This window comes from Watersipora subatra, chromosome 11 (genome assembly GCF_963576615.1).
Source record: "Watersipora subatra chromosome 11, tzWatSuba1.1, whole genome shotgun sequence".
NCBI classification, from domain to species: Eukaryota; Metazoa; Bryozoa; class Gymnolaemata; order Cheilostomatida; family Watersiporidae; genus Watersipora; species Watersipora subatra.
In genome coordinates, this window is record NC_088718.1 from 10851957 (window position 1) to 10873328 (window position 21372).

Here is a 21372-nt window from a genome sequence, read left to right on the forward strand (position 1 = left end):
TAAACACTATGCGCTTCCACATTTCTTTCCGATTTCATCCGAACTTATCACACGTATGCTCCGTGAACGAGCCTGTTACTGTGAACGAGCCTCTTAAACAATCATCTGATTAGAAACTCAAAGATGTACCTTCACATGTATTAAGGACACTTGTCTTCAATGGTCGCCTTCCGCAGGTGGTTGGCGTGAAAACAGTTTAGCGATTTGTGTTAAAAATCTACAAGAATGCCGAAGGCTATCTTGTAAAAAATGAAAGAAATTTTGGGCAGAGCCAGGCTTGACGCTATTCCCTAATAAATTTAGGAATTTATATGTTACATGAACTAACCAACAGCGAAACATGAAACAGGCAGAAATGGTGAGAAAATATGAGTAGTATTTACACATATTTACATTATTTAAAATCTACATGGAATGAATGCTCTTGACAGAAAGAGAAGATAATAATTCCACATAAATTACAGCATAAACAGTAAAGCAGATGAAACGGTCATACCAACAGCATTATAAAAAACTTAACAAAACACCAGATATTATTGCGAGGTCTGTTCAAGTTCATAGAAAAACTTCCAACTGTTGCGATCATCGGAATGACAACTCTGAGATTGATGACAATCATTACGAAAGAATAGAGGTAACTACTGAAAATGAGGACTAGAGTTGACCACTTGACATAAAGTAATTGGGCTAACTCCAGCTGCCTTATATTTCATATCCAGCTATTATATTGTATTCTTCTTTATATGGGGCGGGGGAGAGATAGCCTCAGTGCCTCCTACTTATGTAAGATATCATCGCGTAGCCAACAACTGCTGTAAATCCAAAGAATATTGGGCTACATCTGTCCACATTGTGATATGACGACGTTTAGCTTTGGCCTATTGTTGGGCCCAACAGGTACATTTTCAATCTTTCTCACTACCAACATTCCATCTATAACTCTACCTGCAACAAACAAACAGATGATGGTTAGCGAATGATCTTTTAAAGACTACGTAGCTCATGAAAGATTGTGAGTAGCTTGGTGACTCGATAAAACAATATCATTCGATGTGACAATATATTTCAGTGGATGATTTTATATTTGGTCAGTTTTCAAATCGATATGAATATCGAAGCAGATATTTTATCGTTATATCATTCATTGATTACTGGAGTTGTCTAATATCATTATTGTAAAGAGGGGACAACTCCTGTTTTTCAGCCGACATTACCCTAGGACACTTATGTATTCGTTTCATCTAACTTTCGCGTCTTTGCGAAAGTTAAGACCACCAAACTTAGCTTCCAAGTAGTTGGATTACAAGAGTGCACCACCACTCCCACCATCCTCTCATGAAAATTTCATGAGCGAAACTAAACTATCATAACGAACGAGCGAAAACGCGGAATTAAATAGCTTTGTTCATTGATAGTCTAAGAAAAAAATACCCTACAGGATGAAAATATTTGTTGGTTATAAAAATTCGCGATTTCGCGAACAGTCAATTCCGCGAATTATTAAATTCCGTGAATAATTAGTTCTATTTTTAATTACAAGGGAGAATAACTACTGCATCAAATTAAAAACTAGCTGTTAGGCTAGTTTTTAATATAAATACTAAACGTAGCTGAGTTCCAAAACATTTTTAATATCATTGCCTGGGCTTTGAGCTAACACCATTACCAATGCATCACATTTCTTTACAAAATTATTCAAGGTTGTCACAAGATATGCAGAATGGCATCATCGCAAAAATAGCCGCTAGGCAGAAGTACTAAACGTAGCCGAGTTCCAAAACTTCTTTAAAATCATCGCCGGGCTCGAGTTTTATTGCCATTGCATCAAACTTTACAAAATTATTCAAGGTTTTCACAAGTTCTTCGACATGGCTTCGTCATCGCAAAAAATCTCTCCTAGTCTTTTTACATTGAAATCAACTCCATCAATCTCTAATACCGAAGTTGAGGACGATCATGATTCTGATCTGGACATTATGGTATGTATTTGATTTGCAGTGCAGATACGTTTTTTTCATAATTAACTGCATTAGTTAATTCTTTTGTTTAAAAACTGATCGCTTTCATTAAATACTTCAGCTATTGTTTTTGTACTTCCTTAACACTTATTAATATTTTTTCTTTTTTGTGTTTACTGCAGATTGAGAATGAAACAACCTACTCCAATTACAAAAACTAGAGACAAGTAGTAATATTCATCAAGGCAGGAATATTGGCAGAGAAGCAACCAGTCAACCTAGACCCCTTCATTGACAACACTTTGATGTCGCTGCAGCAAACGTGATTAAATTATATATTTTATTTTAGGTATAGATATATTATAATTTATTACAAACTTGAGTGTACAAATAAAATATTTCAAATACAAATAAAATTTTACAAACGATGAATGGAGTAAATATAAACAGCTTAGTCTATATGGCGGTTGCCTAAAGCAATAAAATTAAACTGATACTCTTGATAAGTGAATACTAGCGTGTAATGGTGCTCTCTGACTAGTTATTTTGGTAATAGCAGCTCTATATCGCTGTCACTGTCTTGGGTAGATGTTAAAGGCGATTCTCTCGCTACTACATGGCTGGTAAGGAAGTTATCATCAGAACTCTCCTCGTGGCTTACTATTGCAAAGTTCTGCCGGTTGGCCAAAGATTTGTGCTCGTAAAGGCGTTTTTGTTCCTTTTTTTAAACAGATATATTCTCCTCGTAAGTAGCTGCAGTCACTTCTACCTCAATTTCCAGACCTCCCTGAATGATTGGTGATCTTCTAAGAATGACATATACCACCCTTGCAGTCATGATGCTTGCATGTATGATGAAAAATTTCTCTCTCACACTAAAACAAATAATGAAGCGGTAGGGATGTAAAAAATAAATATTGCGTTTTACCGAAGAACCAAAGTAAAATTCAACTAATTTAGTAAATGGTTTTGAAAAAAATTCATTTCTTACCACAAATTGTTGGTTCATCAAAGGCCTCCAAATCTATGAATATTCGTAAAAACCTCTGAACGCAGCAAAAAATTTATAGCTTAGCACGATTTACCCGTAGTTGTAAGCTAAATAGAAAACGAAACACGCAATGCTCGCATGCGTAGGGTTAACTCTATTGGTAGACGTAATAGAGTTAACTCTTCATAGAGAGTGACAGATTTTAGCCGCGAATAAATTAATCCGCGAATATGCATGAAATGGCAATTTTTGCGAAATTTAACTCCGCAAATAAATTCATCCTGTAGGGTAGCAGCAAGCGATCAAATTGCATTATCAATATCGGCCACACAATTCTACCTGCGGTTTACAATTACAAACTAGTCACAAATTGAAAAAATTTTTCTTACAGGTGAACTGAACCTGAGGAATCTAATTATGTTTGTTCCGGTGCATTTATTTTTACATCACTATATTTTCGCACTCATCAGAGCTGCGAAATTAAGTTGCAGCGAAATTTTACTCTGTATGCTACTCATGAAACTAAATACTAGTGAAATATAAGTGTCCTAGGGTAACCAATATTTTTTCATACCGTTCATGGTAAAGTCTAACACTATATATCAATAGAAGACAACTACAATGCTCGATATTTTTCAATATTTGATATATTTAGAGACCAAATAATCAAATGTAGGCTACATGCAAAGACACTATGCAGCACTAATTGTGAGTAGCTCGCTGAAGTCATTTAGAACAACTGTGCAAGATTAAGGTATTTGCAAAAATTGCTAGTAGATTTTTCAGATGTGATAACAGACTTACTGAGGCTTTCGCTGGTTAAAAACGGACGGAAAATGCTAAAAGAGGAGGTTTGACAGCAACAAAGTTTATGGGTTTTTTAAAATAAATTTTCATAGGGCAGATGACTTCACAGCAGAGACAAGCAGTTCTCCAGAAACTAATACTTTCAAAGGTACCATATTTATTCGAGTATAAGTCACATTTTCTATGCAAAAATATACCCAAAAAAGTCAGATACACGAATCAATTGTTCCGAGGTATTGCCTTGTTATCGCTTTTTACAAGCTATAGCATGTGACACTCGTACCTCATTAAACTTACCTTTGCTCGTGACTATGACATTACACACGATTAAAATATAGCAACAAGCGTTTCATTTGCAACAATTTCTTGACGTTATCGCTCCTTTTAAACCGAAGGTCGTCGACTTTACGGAAAGACATGAAAAGGAGCGGCAGAGCGTAAATATACAAATTCGGAAAAACCTTTACCAGATTGGAGATAAACAATGTCGGAAAGGATTTTGTGCTGTTTATCATGTCAAATATAGGGGTGCATATATACACGAATAAATATGATTACTACTTTTCATCCAGTTCATTCTAATAGTTACTGTATCCAGTCTGATAAAATTTTATATTTTACAAGAAGGGCAGATGAGATTTGAGTTAAGTGTAGGATCAAAGGCTTTGAACTATTTTCAATACCGACAACATCATTAACCTCTCATTATGGTAATTTGAGGCTCCAAACTACACACTAAAAATCATTTACTACATCAAAATCTTGTACTGCAACTGAATGAAACCGATACGAAAACTGGATGATTGGCCCCCCACATTGATTCTATGAAATCCTTCACCGCTGGTAGACAGCAATGCAAAAGTATCCGATAGTAAAGTTGTTGCTTCAGTGCAGCCACACCGTGGATCTTGTTAAGGTTGTCTATACAATTGACCCATAATCAACACACCAATGATCTTGTACAGGTTGTCTATACGATTGACCCATAATCATAACACCAATGATCTGATCACCTCGATGGTCAGCAATGCTCTAGAGCAAACATGGACTGGCGGCCCACTTGGTAACATACAGCCATCGATATGGTACCACTTTGGGCCTCTACTTTTTGGAACTTACCAAAGACGACGTGCTTGTTATCAAGAAAATCACAAGAAGCGCAAGTGATGAAGAATTGACAGCCATTAGAATCGGGACCGCTGTTAGCCTATAAGCGAGAGAGGGAAGGATGGTAGACGCATCATCAGCATAATAATGGATACTTACCAAAAACACTATCAAGTCATAGCCTGAGCACCAATAAAAGATTTGATCTTGCCAGAAATAGATTCTTACCACAGGTCAACAAGGTCTCTACAATTTAGTTATTGTGCGCAGTGGTGTACACAAATTATCCAGAAATTTACCACAACTCTTCAACAATTGTTAGGGGTATATGACACGCCATACACTTTCCCATGCGCATACTAGTAGGGCATCCGAAATCACCCCATAATGGTTTGGTCTAGCCGAAATGTATTCCTTTTTAGGCCGTGACTATGTACACATCCTCAATCAATGCAAACAATACGAAAGAATTGATAATTTTTCTTTACCTTAAAGCTACAGTCAAATTTAATAATTCGATTCGACAAATTGTTTTGGTATTACTATCAGTGACACCAAATTAATTGGTGGATATGAAAATATTTTGCCTCTTTAACGCACATAAATTACATAATTATTTTATTATATATTTCAACACATCAGAGTCTTGGCTTTCGAATGAGCCTATATTCAATACGCAAAAAATAGAGCTATAAAAAACGGGCTGTCAAAAGTATGTCCTGCAAAAACAACACTTGGTTCAGGTTCTCAAAATGTGATGTCACAATTATCATTTAGCCTTAGGTAGTCGATCCCTTTCGCTGCCATTGAGGCTGCGCTTTTCTGTGACAATCGGTGCTGTTAAACCTAGAGAGCACTAATAATAAACTAGGATTCTAGATAATCAACAATGCCCGGGATCGTGCTAACGCCCGACCACTACAAACACATGTTCTGGGTTAATTAATTATGCTTCAATAAATGTACTGTCGTTGATAAAGGTAATGAAATCACATCGATTAAATTGTGACCTGCGGTTGCGTGGCCCTAGGACTATATGTCAATCGCACTTTCGGAGATCACGCAATGCTTGAAACTAATTAGTCTCAGTCGCGACCCTCAGCATCACAATAAAATGAGAGGGCTAGTGCATAATATAATCGGAAAAACATAGTATGGTGCTTGGAATCTGAGTTATTTATCATAGAAATAATCTGTACATGGAGAACTAATGACACTGATTCCTTTGTCATCTTCATTGGTTCTGGAGCTGTCCTATCTTTGCCTGACATTAGCATCATTATCGTAGTTGATAAATATAAGCGATAAGCAATAAAATAGGCGGTAGGAGCACACAACACCGCATATGAAAATTGTGACGTCACAATTTCCGAGCTTATGCCAGTAAAAATTTCTGCGGTAGAGCTCTGGGGAAATCCTATAAACACCAACCAATGTCTGTCTCACCATGGCAAACAATAGCTCATTCTAAAGCCAAGACTCTGATGTATTGAAATATACAATAAAAAAATTATGTAATTTATGTGCTTTAACTAAAACTGACATGTACAATAGAACGTCTACTCATAAAATTAATTTGTTCCGGAAGCCGTTTCGTAAGCAAAAAAGTTCGTAAGTAAAAATACATTTTACCACATAAATGCCCTAATCCATTCCATGGCCTCATAAAACTCGAATATAATATTTGTATTTACTGTAGACACATGTAACGGTAAAAACCTGTAACAAATACATGTTAGGTTTATATCACTACATAATAAATAGCAAAAGTACACATGGAGAGAAATAAACGAAAAGAAATGAATAAAAACTACGAATGGTTTGTTTGTTTACTTTTGGTGTGGGCGGTGTAGAGGCGGTTAAGCAAAGACCGTGGGAGGATGGAAGTTAGAACAGGTGGGCGTTGTACAGAATAAATGTTTTTAAAGGAATAAAAATATTTGAGTACATCGGCATGAATCGGCAAAAAACTGTGGCACCATACAAAAAACACAACGTCAATTCCTAAAAACAAAAGTTCTCCTACTCTAAATGTAATATATGACAACTCCAAAGTATACAACAAAAAAACAATCGCCGTCTAATGACTCTTGAAAGTGAAATCAAACTGAGTGAGACATGCTGTTCGACATACCCACGGTACGCAAATGGGTCAAGACTTGAAACAAACAAATGCGCCGAAATACGAAAAGCCTTCTGCTTTCGTATCTAGAAATATATTTCGTTAAGCTGAAGCACAATTTCTACTAAAAGAACCTTCGAAACTTAAAACTTTCATAAGTAAAGTTTCCGTTGTATTAACAATACGTGATAGATGTCAGCATGACACACCTATGAGTCATGAGATGGCTTTTTAGATGTATGAAAATCAAATGCTAACAAACAATTGACATCACCAAATGAAGTAGATGTCAAAGTACTAGTGCACTACAGATTGAAACAGGAACTTAGTATGGCTTGGCAGACATATTTCTTCTATAGACCTACTAACAACTAACAGCAGGTTATATAAGTTATCTATGATCACAATATCTTACAAGCTAGTCCCTCAGCACTTCATGACAGGTGATCTTTGGTCATCGTTCAGCCAATTAAAAACAATATTCAAGCATTTTAAGACATATTTGAACAAAACTTTTGTAAAGAATGTATACTTTCAAAAAAATTGTAGATGTATACTGCACACATACTTTCTCACTCATAGAATCATTTATCAGACAAAGAAATGAATTCATCTGTTTGTATGATCATTTCAGCAATAAAACACACATGTGGTGGTCAAACGAGTTTCCTGTTGTTTACACTAAAGCTGTTTTGCTGAGCTCGCATTTTATTGTTGCTGGCGTTTCTTCCGGGTGGCCCATACTGTCATTGGACCGGAATATGGTTCCAAGTCTGGTGGGACCAATAGAAGAGTAACAACTGAATAAATATCTTTGTTTTGCCCTATATATTTTACCTGCACTCACCCTAGGCTGTCTGGTTTTGCTAGCCATTAAAGAAATTTAAATGTTCTTACAAACTTCATTTAACATTTTTTATACACTGCTGTATTTATCAAGCATTTTCAACAAAGTGCTAGAAAGAAGGCAAAAGGTATGTGTATTTTATTTCTTCTGCCCCTTTGTTTACAATGTAGTGATCATTGAACTGTGCTTAGCCTTGAATGTTTTCACACGACTCAACTGCTTGATTGATGTAATTTGCTAGAAGAATGCCTGTGTAATGTCTTGGCTTGATCACTTATTATAACCAATTACTAGTTACATAATATTGCTGTTTATATTTAGTACTTGGCATAATAATTTTATGTTTTCAGACTCCAGGTGCTGGTATTGGTGATTGTCATTGTAATAAAGTAATAAAGAAATGTCCAGTAACTGCATCATCATCAGTAAAGTTCTACGCCAAAAGTTCTAGCAATTTTAAAAGTTCAAAAAAAAAACTAAAACTTTAAAACAACAGATTTTAGCCAATTAAAAGCAACTTTCACTAGCCTTCAGCGAGTCATGATAGGCGATCTGTGGTCATCACTTGGCAAATTGAAAAACAACATTCAAACATTTAAAAACATATTTTAATATTAATTTGAAAGAATAGGCTTTTACAAATTAAAAGCCACCTTTACTAATGACGACAATTATGAGTGCCGATTACAAGCGCCTGAGAACAGTTGTCACTTGCTGCATGTAATTATACTCACCATAGAGAGAAGGCCTGCACTCGTATGTTTAGTTCTAAAGTTCTCATCAGCGAATTTTCCTCCATAGATACTGGCCAATCCCGTACCATCATTCTAAAAGCACAGAGCCATTTAGCACCTGCCGTTTGCTCCTAAGTGCCTACCAAGTTCTACAAAAAATATGTTTTAGGAACGAAAAATGCTGCTAACTTTGACTTTTCTAAACAGTGTAACAAACAGGAAATCTCAGGTAAACACAAAACTAAAAATCCACAAACTTGGTTCCTGCACTGATGAAAGTACATTCTGTCAGCTAGTACAGAATACAGTCCAGAATTTTTAATGTTCTAGGCTTTACACTTATCAGAGTTTGAACAAAAATGCCAGATTTTTTTGCTTAGGGTGCCAAACAGAAATTCTGAAGTCAAACATTCCCAAGATAATGCGAGAAAATTTGATGATCTTGATTGCCAACTGATACTCACAAATTATCTTTGGTATTCAAGCTCTGTAAGAGCATAAATTTACTGTAGTTTGCCAAATACTGACAATATTGTACTATTTTCATACTTTATTGGAATAAGACGCACAAGCTATTTCTACATTATTTGACATAAAAATCTGAGGAAATGAGTCTGGGGTATATGAGCACAGATACAGCGATGCACTCATGAGGCTACCTACTCAATAAATACAATATTTATGAGACATTGCATGTACTTTATGTATTACCTTCTCTCTTCATATATCATTTGTAATGTGGAATAATACAGCAATGCTTGAACATGTTATCTTCTGGTCTTTAAGTAGAATAAAACTAAACACACTAGTACACTGGCAGTCCCGAGGGCCATGAGAAATCATCATGTGTAATAAGCATGCGAATAATTATTCTAAAGTATGGCAAGGTGGTGCAGCGGTTAGTGCGCAAGCCCACCAATAGGAATATCCATGTTCAACTCCAGTGTGAGGCATTGTTTTCTTAACTCTCTTAGCATGGCTTCGGACAGACAGACATGGCTCTTATTATAGTAACGACTAGCTGAATGCCCGGTGTTGCACTAATGCTCAAATTACCTAATGAATTAGAGTAACTTAAGCTAGTAACTTTAACTAGTCTAAATCTTTGATATAATAAGAGCTGCGTCTAAAACCAGCTTAATAATCGTTATGCATAATGAATTCTAACGCATCTAGTAGTTAACAAGCTAGTAGCAACCAATAGTATTTTCCCAAGCGTATTTTAATTGATGTAATGACTATGTGCATAATTAATTGATTGGATCGCAAGTAGCCTGTTTGGCTTAGTGAATAGAAAGGCTGCCTGCAGATCAGGAAGTTCCGAGTTTAAATCCTGCGCGAAGTGAATGTTTTTGTTCCTAAAACTTGATCGCCCCATCTGGACATACAAAAGACAGACAACAGACAAACGCTGAGATTTGTATATTTAGATTATCTATAATTAAAAGTAAAATAGATTTTTGACCACATCCTTGTTGGAAGGACGTGGTCAAAAACTAAAGTCAGAATATGCTATGGTCTACCACAACTGACTATACTCAATCTATTGGGTTCGTTAATCTGTATACAGTCAAACTCGGAAAACTCGCCCTCGGATAGCTCGAACACATGGTTAACTCGAACGGATTTGTTTGCTCCATTTCCACGCAATGATAAACTGCTTTAGATAAGTCAAACTTAGCATAATTAACTCAAAGAGTATTTTGCCCAACGGCTACCGAGATGGTTGTTATCGCTTTAGAATATCACTTTATTCCAAACCATAGAGATAAACATCAACTTTTAGTAGTTCTTAGGCGTCGTCGTTACCATCATCGGCAAAATATTTTTGTCAACTTTTCTTAAGGTTTGCAGAAAATCAAATTTTACCAAACATGCGCTTTGCTATGGCCCTTCGAAAGCAAGGAAAAGCGAGGTAACCTTCGGATAAACTTAAAGTAAAATCAAATTGGCAAAATTGATCTCGATTGAAACGCTCAGGAGAAAAATATGTCTTTTTCTGAGCGTTTTAACCGCGATCAAGTTTTGCTAATTTTAACCTGAGAACATCCTGGCAGCCACATCACCTAAAACAACAAACAAATCTCAAGTGATAGAAAAATATCTATTCTTCCCTAATAAAATTTTTTAAAGCTTTACATGAGAGGCCCTTTAACTTGCAACAAGCAATCTATGCTTTTAATTTATATATAGTTTGTATGTGTACATGTATCTACTGATAAATACTTGCACTTGTGACAGTTTTTCTGATAACTTGAACGCTCTGATAACTCGAACACTTTCGCTCGGTCGCGTGAAGTTTGAGTTATCCGAGTTTCGCTGTATATATAAACTTATATGTATATAAAAATTTCATTGTCTGTGATTCGGTCTGTTCGTCTATAGCTATTAAATTCTTAGAATGAAAAATCTGTATCGCAGAAGATTAGATCTGGGAAACTCCTGTTCACCAGGCCATAAACCAACCCAGTGAGCAATGAGACATGCAATTGATTCATTGAGCGATATGAGTTTCTATCTAGGTTAAAGTTCTCATAGCGACTCTGCTTTACACAACGTCACTAAAGCTTGCTCTTATTAGTAAGTTTAGCAATACAAGATTACTTAAATTAGCCATTGGCAATGTGCCAAGCTTATGGCAAGTGGCAGGCAACTACATTACCAGCCATGGTTTATAAACTGTTTTTAATACCCAAGCAACGCTGGGCGTTCGGCTAGGATTTACTAAAATAAGAGCTGTGTCCATCCGTCTGCCTGAAGCTACACTTACAGGATAGGAATTGGTGCTACTTACCGCTCGCACCAATCGACTGCCTACCGCATATGGGAATAATTGTGCAGCTAGTTATTACACCCGATGATCTTTCCCAGCACACTAGACTGCCAAGGTGGTCCTAACACTCATAGCACTGGAAATGTGTGCGACCACAATTGCTGGGAGTGAGTTTCAGCAGCTATAACCATAGGTTAGGAATTCAAATGTTGTCACTATTCACATACAGGAGTTGTATTTCCTCAGCTAAACACTTCAGTGCATAGTTCATAAATGTTGCAATTCAAGGGTTGACAGCTTGAAAGGGTTAAACTTGATGCTGGAATTATTTTGGAACAACAAAAATTATTAAAGGTTGACTTGCAACAAAATTCACATTACAGTTATTTGGTATCAAAAGATTCACCATGTCTTACTCTGTTGTGTGGTATATCTATAGGTGCCAAATATGTAGAAATGTGATTACAAGCTCTTAAAAGCTCAAAAACGAACAGTTAATCGCAGCCACACGAGACCGCCGTAGTTTGGATTCCCTTTCCAAAATGGCTCAAATGTGATGTAGTTGTGAGAGATGGTTTCTGTTTATACTTTCTTGCAACCTTATTCGTCGAAATATTTTCACAAATATACTTCACGCATTCAATAAAACCATGTCTATTGTTCTTACGCATCTATTTTATCGGCATCGTAATGCTGCCACTTTTGAGCACTGATATCTCAAAACCTACCATAAAAATCTGTTTGATTTTTTAATCTTAGCTTGAACGATTGCATATCATCCTCTGATCAACATGATGAGCCTGTTGGTCACCTGTGATAATCGAAAAGTCCTGCAGAAATTATTTGCGAAGTATTGGGTCACATGAACAGATTACGACTTGCCGATTAGATCAAGCCGAAACAAAACTGTAAAGTAGCGAGCATCTATATTTGATACGAGGACTTCGGTAAAACCCGAAGTGTTGGTCATAAACTAGTACTACGATAAATTTTATATTGAGCTTTTTATTGGCCTTTCAATTAAATGAGAAAATCACGTGAGAAGACAATAACCAAAATTCATAGCTACGTCAGAGAAATAAAGAGATTCCAATCTACGACGGCTTTTCTTTTTTGAGCTTTTAAAGGTGTAAACACACTAGGCGATTTTATCGCGAGCGTCATGAGGAGGGCGGAGATATCGCTAGCGTGTGCATAAACACACTTGAGCGATTCACTAGCAAGCGATATAATGGGCACACCCACAAACTGCCAATAAAATTCCGTATCATTAGTTTCTTCGGAGTTGTTAATAAATTTAGGTCAGTCAATATGGCGCCGTCTAGGCGACAACGTAAACAACTTACGCATTTGTTATTAAACCTATCTCACTTTCACGGATTGTACACTGCCTACACTACAAGGAGACATAAGAAAAACGATTATTGCATTTTTAACTGTAATATTTTTCACTATTTTTATACATATTTTATTTTGTAGTGGTTTTTTATATTTAGGCCTAATGTATTAAATATTTACCGTTCTCAAGATGGTCAACCTGTGCAACGATTGATTCCAAATGTTGGTTTTCAACTTGGATTTTTTTGTAATTTTTGTTTGTTACGGTGCACATGACTGGGAGTGCTATTATTACATTTATGAACAATTTAGTGCTCGTTCTGAAGATGTTTCAATATTAACAAAATAGCAAATTGTCGCTGCTGTACGTTGGTGAACATCGATAAGAAATAATTACCCGCCATAAAATTGCATTCTGGTAAAATCCAACCAATCGAAATGCATCTCGCTAGCGATAAAGTTGTGCAGAGAAAGTCTAGCGTTATCGCTCTGAATGAGCACGCTGGGTGAATTCTAGCGCAGATTAGCGCCACGCAGCGCGATATCGCTCTAAATATCGCCTAGTGTTTATACCTTAAGAGCTTGTAATCACATTTCCACATATTTGGCACCTACAACACAACAGAGTACGACATGGTGAATCTTTTGATACCAAATAACTGTAATGTGAATTTGGTTGCAAGTCAACCTTTAATAAGCCCGATATATGATTCACTATGAGATTGTTTATGAGACATTACGCATGTTGACTTACTGTTTAAACCACAACTGTCACGTACAACTTTTATCGTATTTACTAGGTAAATCAGGCACGCTGATTTCGGTTTTGTACTCAAAATAAAGATTGGTCCGCTAGCTTTCAGAGTAATGAAGGCTATTTTACAGCGTTTTAATATCGGTCTCGAAAACAACACAGTCGACACAACAAGCTCAGCCCATAAATATGTGACGTAACCTAGCTTTTTAGGAACGGAGGTTAGGGATGTTTAGTCCGATTTAGAATGATAGAGATCGGTGTCTTAAAACCCATTATTATTTAAATTCAGCCTTTAAAATAATCTCAGTTTTTTTCTGAAAGGTAGATAAACTATTTAACATTGCATATTTAGAAATGAGCTCAAAAAGCGCAATAACAACGCTAGATTGTGATAAAATCGCGCTTTTTTGAGCTCATTTTTCTCAGCGTTCAGCCTATTAAACATCCTATAACAAGCTACAAGCAATTTTAAATAGTTTATCTACCTTTCATAAAAGACATTATTTTACAGGCTGAATTTACATAATAATGAGTTTTAAGACACCCATCTCTATCATTCTAAATCGGACTAAACATCCCTAACTTCCATTCCTAAAAAGCTAGCGTACGTCACATATTTATGGGCGGAACTTGTTGTGCTGTTTGCGTTGTTTTCGAGACGGATATTAAAACACTTTAAAAAAGCTTCATGACTTTGAAGGTTAGTGGACCAATCTTTATTTTGAGTACAAAAATCGGAATCAGTGTGTCTGATTTACCTAGTAAATACGATAAACGTTGTACGTGACAGTTATGGTTTAAGGTGAGATTTTTTGGTAAGTAAAATAAAAATAAAGTTTTCATAATTTACAATTTAAACAGAAAGTAGTACTGCTAATGTTTACTTAAACCTTTTTAGGAATTTAGACTAGCATTTTGTAAACAATAAAAGTGTTTTTTTATCGGTCATCAAGTGATTGGTTAGTATGGTAGGCCCAATTGTTTTTCAGGCCGAGGCCAAATATGCCATTTTAGCCAATTACATAAAAATTGATGCTTCAAATAACCTAAAATTTGCTAGTTTCACATGTATAAAAGACTCTGCTCAACAACAGGGTGATAACAGATTGTTTTATCCGACCTAAAGATAAGACAGGAGCCTAACGGGACCTTTCGTGGCCCTTCCTAACAACGTGGTGGCACCAATACTATTTCCAGCCATCAAGTAAAGGTTTGTGACACATGATAATGCTTAGAAAGTTAGTTAGCGCAAACTGTGCTAACTAATAGTTATCGTCAAAGACAGTTCCATACAGTGTGATTTTTTTTCAATACTGACGTTTAAAGGTACGGCCACATGTACCGAATTTTTCGACTGAAATCACCAAATAAACAAAAATACTTGCCTGAAACTCATAGAATTGTCAAAGTTGTGGTTCCAAATATTTTTGTTTATTTCGTGATTTCAGCCGAAACATTCGGTACATGTGACAGTACCTTTGGCCATTACATCATTGCATAGTTTGGCTATACCCTTCTATGATATTAAAATGCTGTCGATAAACAATTAATTCTGTGACGGGTAGGCCTACTGATAACAGAAAAATGGACACCAATGTAATGATCATTCATAAGCAAAAAAATCACTTACATGAACAAAGTCTCCACCTTGTATCATGAAGTCTTTGATAACTCTATGAAATGTACAGTTTTTGTAGCCTTGTGGAACTCCATCTTTTAAGAACTCTCCTGTGCATAATTGCCTGAAGAGCAAAAATATAACCTTAGAAAGTCTAAAATAGCCCCAGTGTATATTTAGCTCAAAATTGCAACTCAAACTTTAAAAAGATTATATTATTTTAACTTCGTAAGTATAAAAAAATTGCATAAAAACCAGGCTATGACGTACAAATATGAGCTCAAAGATAGTTAAAATGTATTTAAAACCAAATTTTTAACATATATGTAAAAAAATATCTGTTGCACAAAGTGTAAATGAAAGCATGCAAAGCATACTATTCTATAAATAAACTATTACATTTGGCGATATAAACCTTAAAGGTTGACTTGCAACAAAATTCACATTACAGTTATTTGGTATCAAAAGATTCGCCATGTTTTACTCTGTTGTGTAGTAGGTGCCAGATATGTGGGAATGTGATTAAAAGCTCTTAAAAGCTCAAAACGAACAAAAAATCACAGCGACACGAGACCGCCCTAGTTTGGATTCGTTTTCCAAAACGGCTAAAATGTGACGTATGTGTGGGAGATGGTTTATGTTTACACTTTCATGCATCCTTATTCGTCGAACTATTTTCACAAATATACTTCACGCTTGCAATAAAAACCATGTCTATTGTTTTTACGCGTCTATTTTATCGGCATCGTAATGCTGCAACTTTGAGCACTGATATCTCAAAACATAGCATAAAAATATGTTTAATTTTTTAAACTTAGCTTGAACGATTGCTTATCATCCTCTGATGAAAATGATGAGCCTTTTGGTCCGCTATGATGGTCGAAAAATGCTGTATAAGGTGTTCGCACCATATGGCGGGAATTGTAAGTCACATGATCAGATAATGGTAGTTTCAGTTCAAGTTTGATCTATCGCAAATAACAGATACGCTTTCTCGTATTAAACTTGTTAATTTCAATTCGTCATAATCTCTAACGCGCCACATCGTGTTTGTGCAGCTGGCAAGCTGAGAAGCACCTTTTTTCTTGGCCAAAAGCAGAGAAAAGACCAGACCTTCACAGGGCGTGGAGCAACTGGGTGAAGCTGGATGTGACAAACTTTATTTATTCGCCTGCTTACTCTTACCTGTGTTTTCGCCATTTCAAAGACGACATGTTTTCTAACCTGTTTACATACTCCACATGTCACCAAAGCACGTGAGTAATTTATTTTATGAACCACTTGTATTAGTAGTAGTAACTCGGGTTATTTTCTAGTATTCTCCTAATACTACTGTATTAATCTATATTTAATATTACAATAATAATGTCATTTAATTGTAATATGATATTATTAGTATTTTATCTTTTTAATTATGTGTATTATTCTTATTATAATAACAAAACTAATTCATACTGCATATCTATCTGTAAAACGTAATATATTAATCTATAATTGATAAAATAATGTTATGTTTCACGATTAATTTCGCCAAATTTCTTAACCCCACTCACTTATAGATATGTTATATAAAATAGTTATTGTCATTTTCTGGTATCATCGTTAATAGCATATTAATATTATTACATGATTATTATTAGTATTAGATGATGAAGAGTTTGTGCCAACCACTGAAGACTAGGAAGAGTTTGAGCGCTATGTTGGCCAGCGTCAAATGCTCTCCAATTACATGTCAGATAGAGCTGAACTTAACCAAACTTTACAAAATATAAAGAATATCCATAGAGTTATTACTCACATTTTTATGTTTACAATATCATGGATTCTGATAAGGTTTTGTAAAATCTGTGTCATGATTGCATGGCTATAAATTTATTCTTTTTCTGATAAAGCAAATATGATATAATTACAGGAAATGATGTTGTACAAATCTTATTGCAAGTCAACTATTGTGTTGTGATTTCAGACCCGAATCCTCCTTCAAAGAAGAGAAAATAATAGTAAGTGTGACAGCACTCCAGCGACTATTTCACTGCCACGCCTAAGCCCTCCCCTGCTCATTCACGATGGTGCGAGAAGGTGGATGGATAGAGTTCAAGGTTACATGTGCCTCCTGTCACCAATCGTACACTTGGGAAACAACTGCCAGGGTGAACAGAGCTCACGTCATCAACCCCCTGCTGGCAGCTGCATCACTCTTTTCTGGCGGATGCCTTACGCAGAACCTCCGTTTTCTGTCGCTCCTGAACATCGCCATACCAAGCCACAGCGTTTGCCTCTACCAACAATGAGAATACTTACATGGTGTGAGTGTTAATATTTACCCATAAACTTGGAAAATGTGAGTAAAAGCTTGACAAACTAATTGAATAACAACATTTAGAAACAATTTTTTTCTTGAAATGAAAATATGTCATTCTTCAAGCGAAATATATTATAATTTAAAATTCTGATTCTTCATCATAATATAGCACAAAAAAGGGGAAGAGGATTCTACATTCTTAGACTAATGATAATGATACAAATTAATCTTGTATAATGAAGTTTTACAATATTTTACAGAGTATTGCTGAGCAGTACACCCTGCATAACGAGGGATTGATGGCAGCAATCGATTGGGAGCTTGATTAGGCAGGTGACGGTAGATGCAATAGTCCGGGGCATTGCGCACTATACGGGGCCTACACTTTGATGGATCAGAGCTGCGGTTTAATAGTCAGCAGCCATCTTGTCAAGGTAAAACTTTGACAGTTTTTACTTCACAGCCTGACAAAAACCCAAATTTTTCTAGTAGTTATCAATACATAAACATGAAGTGGCTGATCTAGCTAAATAATTCATTCAAATAATGTGAAAGTGATTGTTGGTCGTAACTTTCTTTACTTTGCAGTCAACGGAGACCACCAGCTCTAACGCCATGGAGCTGGAAGGCTTCAAGCGATGCCAGTCCGATCTAATTTCCCACGGCCTGAGAGTGAGGTCCATTACAACGGATGTTGTTACAGAGGTTGTGTGCATACCGCAAGCTTGTGTTTTGGCTTATGCCGCAAATTCGTCGCGGTGAGCGGCGGCCTCTACCTGCCTGCTTGGTGTCTAAGATTCGGGCACTTTTCCCACCAACAGATGATGAAGAAGAGTTTGCAGACTATGTGTTCAAGGGCTTCTGCTATGGCGATGAAAAGACTCAACGACTTTGATTGAGAATTCTAGATCAACTCTATATCATAGGTGGTACTCATTTTTATTGCATTGTCATTTTATTATTTTACTTTTATTCAGGCTAAGCCACATGGTGACTACACACTATGTAGCTAACAAACTAATTTTTGTTAGTAAATTGCTGTTACATTGCTTCCATATTTAAAATCACATGATTAATGTGCATAAACCTGTCATCACTAATTTTATAAAATAAAAACAAATACATAGAGGAACGCATATTGGTTTCACCGCTTACCAAAGTCGTTGAGTCTTTTCATCGCCATAGCAGAAGCCCTTGAAGACGTAGTCTGCAAACTCTTCTTCATCATCCGTTGGTGGGAAAAGAGCCCGAATCTTAGACACCAAGCAGGCAGGTAGAGGCCGTCGCTCACCGCGACGAATTTGCGGCATAAGCCAAAACACAATATTGCTGTATGCACACAACCTTTTCTGAGCATTTGGCGATGGCTCTCCAAATGGGAATAGATTATCTACCAAAACAATTATTGAAAAACAATAATTGCTGATCATCAAAATAATCTCGATCTTTATATAATAAAATCATAAAACTAATACACTCTACACTGTAGTAAGTGTACAAGCCAAATATAACAGTTCTTGTGTTCCACGAGTTCAGAATATGTGTGTTCAACCGATGCATTAAATGTGTAACACAAGAATTGTAGTTAATGCTTGACACATTAGCATAGCTTTGGTGTTGTTGGCATTAAATGAAAATCCAACTCACTATAATATCGCAGGTAATTATTCCATCCCAACTCAAGGGGTGCAGGCGCCACAAGTTCGTCCACACCAGGATGCATACACAGGCATTCATGCTCTCCGCGGTCATGGAGACGATGCGCAAACTCAGCATCATGGCAGCACAAACATTCAGGAAGAGATGGCACGTCTTGACAGCGCTTGCAGACACACTACTCTGTAGCCGATGGTATTAGCTCCTAAAGAAATAAACAGATATGTCTATGCAACCATAGCTAATACATCAGGTCGATGTTATCCAACAGTATATCAGTGCAGCCCTAGATTTAAATATTAAAATTGTTAATGTTGTTATTCGAGAAAAATCTGTAATTATTTTTTCGCAATATGAAGCGATAATTATCATCATTAAAATCCTATACATGTACATGTATATAATAATAATATTCGTTCTATCACTCTCAAGCTAAAACTATTACTACTAGCTAGCTTGGCACATAAGAGCTGGCTAGTGGCGATGCTTACTTGCTTGGAGGTTTGATTCTGTTGAGGATCTTCTTCAGATAAAGCGTCAGACTCGAAACGCCAGTCTTAACTCTTCAGAATTTGACATTTTTTATGATCGCAACTCGGACATGTACGCGTATGTTGAATGTCGGACGGAATGGCCAAGCTGAAACTGTAAAGTAGCGAGCATCTATATTTGATACGGGGTCTTAGGTAAAACCCGAAGTGTTTGTCATAAACTATTGCTACGATAAGTTTGATATTGAGCTTTGTATTGGCCTTTCAATTCACGCGAGAACATCACGTGACAAGACAATAACCAAAATCAGCGGATACGTCATCGAAATCAAGAGATTCCAATCTACGACGGCTTTTTGTTTTTGAGCTTTTAAGAGCTTTTAATCACATTTCCACATATTTGGTACCTACCACACAACAGAGTAAGACATGGCGAATCTTTTGATACCAAATGGCTGTAATGTGAATTTTGCTGCAAGTCAACCTTTAAGCTGTTGCTACAAACTCTCCATATAATATCAGCACTCATAGCCACTCATGATGGTATGTTTTGTAACTTCTACCCCCAGGGGGTTCACTCTCTTTTATTCATCCCCACAGGCTCGACGAAACAAGCACGTTTTAGGGGTGTTTTTGGTAGCTTGAGGCTCTAGAGTGCTGTCATTAAAAATGGTATGTATGTTTTTTTAGCTTGGTACATGAATATCCCTTTCCCCACAGTTGAAAGGGGTATTTATGAGCAAAAAAGGGGCAATTAGTCTGTAGTGATGAAATGATAACAGTTAGTTTTTTTATTAATGTGTAAGTCAGCAGAAAGGGTGCATTTTTTAACATCTCAGACTAACCCCTAGGGATGAATAGAAGAGAGTGAACCCTATGGGCTTCTACCATAGCTTGTTTTTTTTTGCAAATTCCAGATTTTGCGATTCAAAATGAAAAGATGGCCTACCTGAAATTTTCCGCCGTCTTTGGTACTACATCTGCAAATAGTTCAAACTTCACTCTTCCCACTTCCTAAAGCACAAATATTTTTTCATACATATATGTATTATTTGATTATTGTTAGTTATGGATTAGCGAAGTTGTCACATTTGACAGCTTTTAATCAGGTCTGTTTGTTGCAAAACAAATACTTGCAATTAAAAATAAACAAACCGTGCTAAATGTAATAATATATCACTTATTCGTTACACATCTTTACCAATCTTAATTGATGTTAATTCTAAACAGTAGGCCTAGCGATTGCTACCTCGAGAGCCCGGGTACTACGCAGTAACCGTGCTCAGGAACGATCTAGAAAGCGAACATGGCAAGTTTTACCGTTTTTGACAAAATCTCCAGATTTCTGTGTAACAGCTTACCGTTGAACCAATTGAAACGTCAAAGAACACGATGGGATTATCTGGATTTGGGGTTTGATCCATATCTACAGTTTGAACAGCGAATGAATGGAATCGTACCGGAAGAACCCTTATCGAAGAGATCTCGGTATGAACACCGCGGCTGGATTATTTGCCGGCGATGATTGGATCGTCAAACACGTGCTAAAATCAACATGAGGGAACAACTTGTAAATGACGATGCTTTTAATTTGTTGAAACATTTGCTTTTGTGACCGATTTTAATACCACCAGCTGTTTTGTCGTTTATTTATCGTAAATTTTATGTCAGTAAATACCCGTGTACGCATAACACATTGCTAGATTACTCAAGTTATACGGTTACACTATACCTTAAATTGTTTAATCTATTCTATCCCTTACCTGCTTATACAATTAGCATACGCTATTCACTACTCATATCATATACTCCTTCAAGTTTTATTTAGTTTTTTTCTTTTCTAACATCAGTGAGGTCGATAAAATTGTGTA

The 21372-nt window shown here is 36.3% G+C and overlaps 1 protein-coding gene across 1 annotated transcript; it reads right to left on the bottom strand.

The window, feature by feature from the left end:
• Nucleotides 1-178: 178 nt before the first annotated feature.
• Nucleotides 179-20995, bottom strand: LOC137408318 (peptidyl-prolyl cis-trans isomerase H-like). The gene is made up of 6 exons (XM_068094805.1): nt 20863-20995; nt 20451-20515; nt 15065-15176; nt 8567-8659; nt 4876-4963; nt 179-945 (listed from the first exon to the last, which is right to left on the bottom strand). The coding sequence occupies exons 1-6, from the start codon at nt 20923-20925 to the stop codon at nt 836-838; spliced, it is 531 nt and encodes a 176-aa protein (XP_067950906.1). The 5' UTR covers nt 20926-20995; the 3' UTR covers nt 179-835.
• Nucleotides 20996-21372: the final 377 nt, after the last annotated feature.

What these genes read in the sequence shown, in the direction of transcription:
- LOC137408318 (XM_068094805.1), bottom strand. Translation starts at nt 20,925, where the DNA reads ATGGATCAAACCCCAAATCCAGATAATCCCATCGTGTTCTTTGACGTT. An exon ending in ACGTTTCAATTGGTTCAACG is followed by an intron (nt 20,516 to 20,862) that starts GTAAGCTGTTAC and finishes TTTGTGCTTTAG; the next exon opens with GAAGTGGGAAGAGTGAAGTT. An exon ending in AAGGTGGAGACTTTGTTCAT is followed by an intron (nt 8,660 to 15,064) that starts GTAAGTGATTTT and finishes CTGTGCTTTTAG; the next exon opens with AATGATGGTACGGGATTGGC.